The sequence below is a fragment of the Callithrix jacchus genome, chromosome 11 (genome assembly GCF_049354715.1).
Source record: "Callithrix jacchus isolate 240 chromosome 11, calJac240_pri, whole genome shotgun sequence".
Classification (NCBI taxonomy): domain Eukaryota; kingdom Metazoa; phylum Chordata; class Mammalia; order Primates; family Cebidae; genus Callithrix; species Callithrix jacchus.
This window is the reverse complement of record NC_133512.1, coordinates 87,872,630-87,884,677: the sequence shown is the minus strand read 5'-3', so window position 1 is coordinate 87,884,677 and position 12,048 is coordinate 87,872,630. Positions and strand designations below refer to the sequence as shown.

Genomic DNA, 12,048 nt, shown 5'->3' with positions numbered 1-12,048 from the left:
GTGCCACCACCGCCTCCTCCCTCTCCTCCTTTTTCTTCTTTCTCCTCCCCTTCTTTCTCTTTCTCCTCTTCCTTTTCTCTTTCTCCTCCTCTTCCTCTCCCTCCTCTTCCTCCTCCTCTTCATCTTCCCCCTCTTCCTCCTCCTCTTCTTCCTCCCCTTCCTCTTTCCCCTCTTCTTCTCCTCTTCCTTCTCCTCTTCATCCTCCTCCCTTCCCTTCTCTTTTTCCTCTACCACCTTCTTCTTGTTACAAAATATGAAATGCATGCAGAAAATACCCATGTCCCATGTGTACAGCACAATGAATTTTCACAAATGGACACACCCACATGACCTGTGCCCAGATCAAGAACCTGAAGGAGCCCAGTATTCCAGAGACATCTCTCACGCTCTTTTTCTCTATTCCCCAAGGGAAATCACCGCCTTGATTTTAATAGCAATGACAAGTTTTTCCCATTTTTGTACGTTATGTAAATGAAAACCTAATTGGAAATGAAAACCTTGTGCAGATACCTATTGCCGCAAAACATACCACCAAAAAACATAATGACCTAAAACAATTATGAAGCCCCACCTTTGCTCTTAACACCACTCTCGGCTCTACTCTCGTCCTCTTCATCACCAAGTCTCTTGAAAACTTTACCTATACTCGCTGTCCCCGTATCCTCTCCTCCACCACACTCATCTGTATCACTGAAACTGCTCTCATTGAGGGCGCCAGTGACCGCCTTGCTGTGCAGCCAAATGAACATATTTTTATAGTTTTCCTACTTGACACTCCCTCTACTCCTTAATTCAATGAGTCATCAAGTTCTAGTGGTTCATCCTCTTCAGCTGATCATGTGTTTGTCATGCGTGTTTCTTTACTCAGTATCTCTTGCCTGGACTATTCCAACAGCCCTCCTCCCTGCCCCAAGCTATTCTTCCAGGCTTATCATCGCGACATAGTTTTCAGAATTAAAGGTTTAGACAGGCCCACCTTGTACTAAAAATCAAACTGTGGCGTGGCATAAAGACCCATTAGGCCAGTTGTGCGGCTCACACCTGTAAACCCAGCACTTTCGGGGGGGTCAGAGAAGGAGGATCACTTGATCCCAGGAGTTTGAGAGCAGCCTGGACAAGATGGTGAGGCCCTGTCTCCATAGAAGATACAAAAATTAGCCAGACATGGTGGTGTGCGCCTGTAGTTCCAGCTACTTGAGAGGCTGAGGTGGGAGAATCCCTGGAGCCCAGGAGGTCAAGGCTGCAGTGAGCCATGTTCGTGCCACTGCCCTCAAGCCTGAGTGACAGAGTGAGACACTGTCTCAAACAACAACAGCAACTAAAACAGACCCTTTAACCTGTTGCTCCAGCTTCCCTTTCTATGCTCATTGTCCCTAGCACCCTCCCCGAATCAGCAGTCTTTTGTGAACTTGCCCTCAGAGTTTTTGCCAGAAGCTTCTCTCTTCCCGGGATGCTGTTTACCCCATTTTTTATCGGCAAATCTTTGCACGTATCTCTAATGCTACTGCCTCTGTAAAATGTGCAGTTGATGGCTCCTTTTCTGATCCTATTTGCTACTATTAATATCAATACCAAGAAATATCACTATTATAAGATGCTTGGTTCATGCTCTTAGAACATAAGCTCCTTGGGGCAGGATCTTCGTTTTGTTCTCTGATATATCCCAGGTTCCCAGAGTTGTGCCTAGCACATAGCAGTCACTCAATAAACACTTTCTAGATAATACATGGATAGTTAACATTTATTGAGCGCTGATTTTATGCCAGGTGCTTTCATGTATTATCTCATTCTGTTCTCACCAAAAGCTCTATGATGAAAGAACTATTTTTATTCCAGTTTTGCACTGGAGGAAACTGAGGCTTAACCAAGTTTAAGTAACTTGCCCAAGGCCACACAGTTGATACATGGCAAATCTAGGATTTGAACCCTGATTGTCCAAGCTCTAAATAACTTCATCTTACTGTCGCCAAGCTCTGTTTGCTGTGGTGCTTTGCACATGACTGTTCTGTGGGTTACGGTAGGTCCTTAGCAAATGAAACAATTAACCCAAAGTAGTGGAAGTATCTCTTTACATGTTTATCTCTGTGCCACATAGCGGGTTCACTGAGAATAGGAACTTGGTCCTATTTATTTTACTCTCCCTTGTCCCCCAAACCCCAAGTAGCTGGCACAGTGTCTTACAGATGTTTGTGTTCCCAAAATGTTTACTGAATGAAATAATGGGTGTGCTGTGAAGAGGCAGCATTTGGCAACAAGTCCTTTCTGCATAATCAGTAAATTCTGAGGACTGTCCTTATGGCTGCCTGGAATCTGAGCTCAGCTGCTGCCTCTTCTCACCCCATGCTTCTTCAGCATGATGCAGGCTCGGAGCCATCCCTGGCTGACCCACCCTCCACCCTGACCCCCGGCCTTTTGCCATCCTTCCTGTCCTCATGAAGTTCCCCGGCCAGTCTTCCTGCTCTCCGCTGCCAATCATTCTGACCAAGAGCTGCCCCACCCTCTCCTCTTCTTGACCCCGCGCCCTGCTTGAACCTTGCTGCTTCCCTGGTCATCCTGAACAGGCAGGGCAAAATGACATTTCTGTAGATAATTCCAACGCAGAGTGGACTGTGATAAACACAGAGACAGTCACGAGGCATTGTCAGAGCTATCAAGAGGAAGACATTCCTAGTTAAATGATGGAGAAACTGAAAATGAATTAAGTCACTGTCTTTTTCATCCTGATATAAATTGTCTTGTTTTGTTTTTTTAATAAGAGTTTAGCTTCTCGAGGTTTGTCAGTTAGGTAGGATTGTTGATAGCAAGCAGTAGAAACTGGGACAATTTAAGCCACAAGGGGAAGATTCTTATAAGGATACAGAGTCTCTAGGAACTCAAACGTTAGAATGCAGCCAGGCCTCAGGGAGAAATGGAAGCAGAACCAGAAAAATAATTCAGGATCTGAGGAGTATTCTCATTCCATATCTTGCCTTCACTGTCACTGTACATTTGCTTCATTTCTCTCTCTGTGGGCCTCCTTAAGTCCACAGACTTCACCACGGTGTACAGCTGCCAACAGCAACTGAGTTTTTAAGTGGCATAATGACCATCTCTGTCAAAAAATCACAAATCTCCAGGGAATTTACCTGATTGGCCCAGCACAAGTCAGGTGGTTTCCCCTGGTCCAATTATTTGTCACCAGCAAGCAGGGTGACTTTATATAACATGGCTGCCAGGTGCCCGTGCTGTGGAGGAGGAAGTAGAAAGGATCATGATAAGCCCATCATACCCTCCCAAAATGACTAATACGTTTTGTTCTGTTGTCTGATAATGCACTTATAAAAGAATTCTGAGTGCTCCCCCAAGAGTAGAGCAAATGAATAAACTTTCTATCTTTAAAATTCTTTTTTAGACACAAATACCTAAGTATGGATTGCCATTTAGCAAACATCACCCTGATTAACTAAGACAATGTTCCACTGGTAATTCCTAGCAGATTTTCTATGCCAGTTTCGTTTATTGAAAGCCTAGAATCCTGGCTTCACCCAGGACCTCACACACATCTGTATGCTCTGCTAGACTGCAGCAGGGGAGACAGTTAATATGATAAACCTGGCGGGCCCTTCTCCCTCCTCAGGGCCTCGTGCAAATGATGCCCACGCCTCCCCTTCAGAACCAGAGTGCTATTCTCTTTCTAATAAGCAGGTCTAGGGAGATAGCATTTCTTCCCTTTGAGGGCTCCATGCCCTGACAAATTTCAAGAGAGCTAACTATATGGTCGCTGCTTCCTTATTGTGGTTTGAGGTAGGGAGAGAGAACCAGGAAAGATCCTTCTTTTATTTTGATCTGACTCTGCTCAATCAAGGATCCTTAAATTGAAGACTGGGTAAGGATAATCTGAAAAGTCGATCCAACTCAGAAGTAGGAAAGCTGGATTCGGGTTGTCCAAGGAAATCCAAGGTTTCATGTTAACCCTTCTGGGACTCGGCCCTCTCAGCACTACTGCACTCTCTGCAGCTGGCACAGAGGGATTAGCACACACGGCATGGGCCTACAGAACACATACGACAGCCCCAGGTTGTGGGGAGAGAGGGCCAGGGCTCTGTCCTACAGGATGGACCTCGTGACTCCTCCTCCGGAGACATACTGTATTCCACCCAGACCTTTTCAGTAATACTCCCTGGCTTGTCTTCTAGGCTCCCTGGGTACAGCAGGCCGTGTGTGCAACCTGACTTCCCGGGGCATGGACAGCTGTGAAGTCATGTGCTGTGGAAGAGGCTACGACACCTCCCATGTCACCCGGATGATCAAGTGTGGGTGTAAGTTCCACTGGTGCTGTGCCGTGCGCTGTCAGGACTGCCTGGAAGCCCTGGACGTGCACACATGCAAGGCACCCAAGAACGCTGACTGGAAAAGCCCCACATGATCCCAGCAGAGGTCACCATCCACCTTCCCTTCTACAAGGACTCCATTGGATCTGCAAGGACACTGGACCTTCGGGTTCTCTCTGTGGGGATATTTCCTAAGGCATGTGGCCCTTGTCTCAACAGAAGCCCCCTCTTCCTCCCTGGGGGCCTCAGGATGGGGCGGTGGGGGGGGCACATGCTGCACCTAAAGCCTACCCTATTCTATCCGTCTTCCAGCGTTCTGGGATCATCTCCCTTCCTGGTGAGTTCTCTTTGGAAATAGCATGACAGGCTATTCAACTGGGAGGGTGGCGGGCCCAGACCACTGTCTCCACCCACCTTGACTTTTCTTCGTTCTAGAGCAGTTGCCAGGTAGAAAAAAGAGCATCTCAAAGGAGCTTTCTCAATGTCTTTCCACCCACAAATGCTCCTAATTAAGGAATTCCACACTTCTCCCTGACAGGTGCAGTAAAGGAAGCAGAATCAATTGCCACTGAGTTAACTTTAATTTTTGAAAAGACCGAGACTTTCGTCTGATTAAGTGATTTTACAGCTACCACCCCTAGGGGTAATTGGTAACTACCTGGAGAAGGATGGCTTTCAATACATATTTTAGTTTAAAATGTGTATTTTTAAGGCATTTATTGCCATATTAAAATCTGATGTAACAGGGTGGGGACATGTGTCCTTTGATACTATGGTGTGTTCTATCTTTGTAAGAGCAAAACCCTCAAAAGGGATTGCTTTGCATTACTGTCCCCTCAATATAAAAAGTCTTTAGGGAATGAGACTTCCTTCTCACATAGAACCTGAAGGGAATTAAAAAGATGAATGGTCGGGCAATATTCTGTAATGATCGGGCGAATATGGTCGAAAATAATTCAGTGAATGGAATATTAGAAATGTATCTGCACAGATGAAGAGAAAAGGGAGAATCAAATTCCTGTCTGGTGTTATGCATGTGACCCATGGAATTTCATAACTGAAATGACTTTGAGGATGAAAATTTGGGGTATACAAGATTGGTGAACTAAAATGCTGACAGAGAGGTTTCTAGAGCTAACTCATGCCTGGGGCAGCCTTACCATAAGCAGATGTCTGAGAGAAGTCAGCCACGTGCACTGTCAGCTAATGCCCATCACCCTTCAAGCCCAGTTTAAAGACCTGTCATATTTAATTGTATTTATTTGATTCTTACAAGATGATGTGATACCGTAGCCTAAAGCAAATGACACATAGCATTGCTTATAAAGTTGGTAACCCTGCTATATTATATTGCAAACAAATCATAACTTGGAGACTATATTTAAGGGACTCAGCTGTAATTATGGGAGCATCAGTATACAAATAGTTGTTGGCTTCTGCCATCAACCAAAAGATGACATTCAGGGAAAATGGAGAGGCTGCCTGCACCATTTTTTATATTAAATGAAAGAATGGTGAAATAGCTACTTCTAGTGGTCCTAAAAACTTGGTTCTTATTCTGTATATGACTTCCTTACAGCGCTACATTAACAGGATACTTCATTGCATGCATCTGGTATCAAATTGTTGATGCTCCCTCATTCTTTCATACTGTGCAGTAGGTCATTTAAACTGAGGCTTGGGGAAAACAACCTACTGGAATACTTTGTCATAGTTGACATTGGCCTCCAGCCCTCTTAAAAATGATAGAATTCATCCCCTTTCCCTCACTCCCAAACCCCCAAATTATTGTCTAACTTTTCCAAAGTGACCCTTTCCTCCTTTTATTTTATGGATTCAGAAGGTGGGGAGCAGTGGAAAGACAGTAGCTGCTCTGAGCTTGGTGTGAAGGAGGCCAGGCATGTGAGCAGCTGCTCATCTTCAGTTACACTGAATCCTGGTGTGCATGCCTTCACGAGAGTGCAAAGGCACTTTCATGGGAGTCCCACAGCCATCAGCCCTTCATCCTGCTAGATGAACTGTGAAATCATCAATCCAGGCTCTGTTTAGAATTGGAAAGGATCTTAGGAGACATCCCAGCTCCCTTCAGTTTGGGGAAATTGAGACCAGAAGAGGTAAAGGGATTGGTGCACATATCAGCCATTGCCCAGTGCTCCATCACAAATAGGACCACACTCTGCATGTCCGAGATACTGTAGGACTTTATCCATTAAATCAAACTAGTTTCTCCCAGAATTAACTCTGTGGATTTTAAATAATTTTAGCTTCCAATGGGGTGTTTGCTGTTTTTTGTTTTGTTTTTTTTTTTTTTAATGCCTGGGAGGTTTAGATATGACATTCTTTCTATGCTGAGATATATCCCTCCTGGTAAGTAACAAGGGGATGAAGCATATCCACATAGAAACCTATATAAATTGTCCTAATCCATAAGGGAGACTCTGGCAACCATCGCAAGTGGCAATGGGTCCTGCCACTGAGGAGGGAAAACTGAGAGAATGAAATGTTGTTATCCGCTTTTACTTCTGAAATAAAATGTCTATTATTTGGAAAAAAATTAGAAAATAAATGAAGGTAATTTTAAGCTCCTTTGCCTTAGAGCTTGGTAGAGGACCAGTATTCCAGGAACGTGAAATACACCGTAACTCTGAATTATCTGAGGCTTTTAAGGGGACTGCATGGTGCGAACTAGCCGTAACAAAATAACTGGGAAATCCCCTTACAAGTTTCTTCCTTATGAAAATCTTATTATAAATGGAAGTTTTCTAGGTCCAAGATAATGTCTATTAATTTTCTACAATATCTGAAAAAGTTCCTGAAACAGGACATAGACTAGTTCACTGGAGTTTTCTGCAATAAAGATATAATCTGCACACGACTCTGAGACTGAGCATAGAAATTGTTTTCTTTAACAGATTTGCTTCTGTAAGTTGGTGTGTGGTGCTGACTGATATTGTCTGTATTCTTGGAACACACTTTGTCAATGTGCATTCGGTTTCAGCATCCTGGGTAGCCCTCCATGGCCTGAAAGAGTTAATGCTCTGCCTTAAGAGACCAATTTATCCCCTCAAGTGACTTAACCTCAAGCACATTAGTTCCCAGTGCCACGACCACACCAAGCGCTGGCTCTGTGCCCCTCAGGGATGATGGAGGGCTCTGGCAAGTTACTGGACTACAGATGCCTCAGAATGGAAGCGGAAGAGGCTTAGGGCACCCAGAATGCTATATGGTCTCCCTTCACCAGCTGTCACCAGATTGAAATAAACATCTGAAAAGAGGGATCTATCCTGTGTCATCTGGGTGGGGCCAGATGATGGGAGGGGACATGAGAGGAAAAGAACCTGGTGACTTTTGCCAGGTGACTGGCCAAGCTTGATGATCAAGGGTAATGGCTTTTTCCAGGCCGGCACAGTAGCTCACACCTGTAATCCCAGCATTTTGGGAGGCCAGGGCATGTGGATCACTTGAGGTCAGGAGTTTGAGATCAGCCTGGCCAACATGGTGAAACTGTCTCTACTAAAAATACAAAAATTAGTTGGGTATGGTAGCAGACACCTGTAATCCCAGCTACTCAGGATGATGAGGCATGAGAATCACTTGAGCCCAGGAGGTGGAGGTTACAGTGAGCAGAGATTGCACCACCGTACTCCAGCCTGAGCAACAGAGTGAGACTAAGTCTCTTAAAAAAAGCGGGGAGGGGGACAATGGCTTCTGCTTTTATTGATAACCCCCACCCTTCTTCCGGCTGTCATTTCCCTGTTCCCACACCTAGCACCTACTTCCTGAGCCATCGTGAGGCCCGCCAGGCTCAGGGACCCAGACCATGGCTCAGATTGTCCACACCTATCGTGTAGCTCTGTTTTAGGCAGTCAATATTAATTTCAAGAGGTGTTTTGAAACGGTCACAACTATATTCTTTTTTTAACTAGAATTATTACAAAATCTGAAAAAAAAATCAGGCATTGCATTTCTTTTTCAAAGAAGGTAGCTTTAAAGTCAGAAAATCTAGTTTCACATCAACGTTTCTAGGCCATATTAATTTATTAAGGAAGCTCACATCAACTCTAACAGACCTAAAGCAGGGCTGTCTCAGAAGCGGACATGACCGTGCATGCGCTCTCCTGGCCGGCTTGTTCACGCCAGGGTATTGTCCTTACTTCTTGGTGTTAAAAGCTGGCCTGAGGCTGTTGTTGACTTGCTCAGCTGAAAAACATTCAGCTCTCCTCTTGCCGACTCTCAAAATAAAGGCTCAGGCGGTGTCCAATGGACCAGAACCATTCTTTTGTGTCTATTTACTGTACTTCAACTTGGGTTTCCTTATCTTAAGAGCAAGAGTTGTACTCATCAAATAAACCTCCCCAGTTCCAAAGCTGGTAAATAGCTTTTGTCAGGTCTGCACTGAATCTCTGAAAAGCAATCCGCTGGTGCGATTTGACAGCTAAGCCATGAGGCTTTTGACCTTCTCCTTACCTAGGCAGAGAAAATTTTCACTCATCCATGAGAATGTTCTTTACATTTTTCTGGGGATCAGCAAGGTGACAGGTGGTTTGCAAAAACCCAACATGATTATTATTTTTCTAAATCATAGTAGTTCCAGCTGTAGTTTTCTCCCCCCCGCCACATTCACATGGATTTCTGTTTAACCAAACCTCCCACTTGCACAAGCTAATAAAAGTGTCACGCAGATTGTTGCAAAGAACTATTGTTATTTACAAGTCCACGTTTTCTGTGAAATCAAAACATAATAAAGTGAATTTTCAGTGTTAACTTTGTTGTTTTAAACTCATGGTAGTCTTGCCAAACCCTCTAGTGAAAAGATGTCCCTGCAGGTTATGGGAATGATTCCCTCGTCTTTTCTCAGGACCATACTTCAAACAACTCAATTGAGAAGCATCTTTCAAGTTTGTAAAGATGTTCAGGGAAGGCAATTGACTTGCATCACTGACATCTATTGTGAGTTGATGGGTAAGACTTATGTTAAAAATGGAGAAAATGGCTGGGCGTGGTGGCTCACGCCTATAATCCCAGCATTTTGGGAGGCCAAGGCGGGTGGATTACGAGGTCAAGAAATCGAGACCATCCTGGTCAACATGGTGAAACCCCATCTCTACTAAAAATACAAAAATTAGCTGGGCATGGTGGCACGCGCCTGTAGTCCCAGCTACTCGGGAGGCTGAGGCAGGAGAATTGCTTGAACCCAGGAGGTGGAGGTTGCGGTGAGGTGAGATCGCACCATTGCACTCCAGCCTGGGTAAGAAGAGGGAAACTCCGTCTCAAAAAAAAAAAAAAAAATGGAGAAATTACACCACATTTTTCCCCATGTGTCCCTATCTAAGTGCTTGCCCTCTCTCAATGTTAGCATGTTTTGTCAGTGTTTATAAATCCAGTGTCTTTCCCCAGCAGCTAAGTCACTCCATCAGCTTCTCAAATTATTGCGTTCCCTGTAAGTGCTGACTCTGGGCTGAAATGTCATTTTCTCTGCTTGATCAGAAACATGCAGCATCCCTTGCCCGGTTACTGAGATCTGAGCATCCTAAGTTTATGGGCTATTTCCATCAAGCAGTAAAAGCTCAGAAAATGGGAATAAACTCTCCTCTAGAAAAGGAAGTCCACCCTCCCCACTTTTTTTTCCTGGATGAGCTATGTTTTGGGGTGATCTGGCTAATCAAGGCACTGGTTTTGCACTTCAAGCACTGCACTGTAGCCCTGTGGTTACACTGCACCCTGTCCCTCTAGGATTCCACCTACCCATCTAGAAACTCTTACACCTACTTGGATGATCTAAAAAAGAGAGAGCAGTTTTGCTGGTGTGGTGGCTCATGACTGTAATTCTAGCACTTTGGGAAACCAAAGCAGGAGGGTCATTTAAGGTCAGGAGTTTAAAACCAGCCTGAGCAAAGTAGCAACATCCCTCTACAAAAAAAAAAAAAAAATAGCTGGACATGATGGCACACACCTATAGTTCTAGCTATTTGGGAGGCTGAGGTAGGAGGATGAGTTGAGCCCAGGGGTTCAAGGCTATAGAGAGTTATAATGGTGCCACTTCTCCCAAGCCTGGACAATATAGCAAGATCCTATATCTTGAAAAATTAAAATAAAAAGAGGTGGTAGTGAGTCATGTGTCTAGGTATGTTTTTCAAAGGATATCTCCCCCCAATATTTTTGCTCTGAAATTGTCAATGAAATTTTCCGATTTCCCAACTTTTTCTGTGAGAGGCTGTCCTATATATTGTAGGATGTTTGGAAGCATCCGTAGTCTCTCTCCACCCACTATATGAAATTGTTCTCAGTTGAGAACCACTGGTCTAACACTTTGGGTTAAGCCCTCTATTAAAATGCAAGCCACTTTGAGTTAGGAACACCTCATTGGGAACATTAGTTGAATGGGATTGCTTCTCAGTATTAACATATCAGACTCTCTAGGAAGGAATCTTTAGGAAAAGGGGCAGTTGTGAAACCCCTCAGCATCATGGGGCAGAATGAGAAAGGCTAAGACTTGACTGGAAGCTCCCGGAGGCCCGCACTGTGTATCTCTGGAGTCTGTGCAAATGTGAGGCTCCTGGGTTTCTAGGATGGGTATTAACCGAGGGGAATCAGACAAACAATAGAAAGAATAACAAATAGAAACAGTCATGTGGTTTTAGAAGCTGGAGGCAGAGCTCTTAGGAATTCTTCAGTTTCACAATACTCTCAGTGGGAAAAACAAAAACAGAAAACCCCAAATCCCCAAGATATGTATGCCTGGGAAGGTGGAGGAGTGAGAACAGCAGACCTCTGCAACAGGCAACTGAACAATAGGCAAGTTGAGTTTCTCAAGGCAGTCAGCAGAGAGAGTAATAATAAGGAGGAGATCCTGCAAAACAAAGAAAGTCTGGGTTTCAAGCGAAGAGAGAATTTCAAGTTTAAGGTCAGGATGGATCTCATTTGCAGGTTATTCATTGAAACCCCCCTCCTCACTGCCAGTTGCCCCACCACAGGTAGCACAGGTACAGGTACCCTTGGCATGGTCCACCTGGTATTTTAGCAGAGAATAAAGTGAAATATTGTCTAATGTATGCCAGTAACGGGTGGGAAAGGGGTGCATGCTGGAGGTAAAATGAAGTTGAGTGCAGGAAAAAAACCAGCTGGGATGGTGGACAAGAAGGGTAACTCTGGGCCAGGCGCGGTTGCTCCCGCCTATAAAATCCCAGCACTTTGGGAAGCCAAGGCAGGTGGATCGCTTGATGTCAGAAGTTCAAGATCATCCTGGCCAACATGGTGAAACCCCATCTCTACTAAAACTATAAAAATTAACCAGACGTGATGGCACATGCCTGTAATCCCAGCTATTCGGGAGGCTGAGACAGAAGAATCACTTGAATCCAGGAGGTGGAGGCTGCAGTGAGCCGAGATCATACCACTGCACTCCAGCCTGGGCAACTGAGGAAGACTGTCTCAAAAAAAGAAGGGTAAGCCCTGCTGGCTAGAGAATTTAAGGCAGATGACAACTGGCTGATAGAAGTAATCAGAAAGCCTGTCTACACCTTGACAAGTTTTCATGAGCCGAACTGATTTTGTGTTTGATGCTGCCCAACGAAGTACCGATCAGACAAGAACCACTTGGATGAACAAATAGCTCGTGATCCGTTCCTTCATGGTATTATCTAGTTCTAGATAAGAGCATGATTCAAATCTGATCAACATGATCAATTTAACATGTAGACTATTTTTGGATCCTTAACTTGATTTTGTAATTTCCGGG

General features: G+C 44.5%; 1 protein-coding gene across 1 annotated transcript in view; it reads left to right on the top strand.

Moving 5' to 3' along the window:
* Positions 1 to 7,185, top strand: part of WNT2 (Wnt family member 2) — a 47,913-nt gene extending 40,728 nt beyond the window's left edge. Inside the window, exon 5 of the mRNA XM_002751776.7 lies at positions 4,176 to 7,185. Within this exon, the coding sequence (XP_002751822.1) occupies positions 4,176 to 4,405 (230 nt within the window). The 3' untranslated portion in view covers positions 4,406 to 7,185. The remainder of the gene's footprint in view (positions 1 to 4,175) is intronic.
* Positions 7,186 to 12,048: the final 4,863 nt, after the last annotated feature.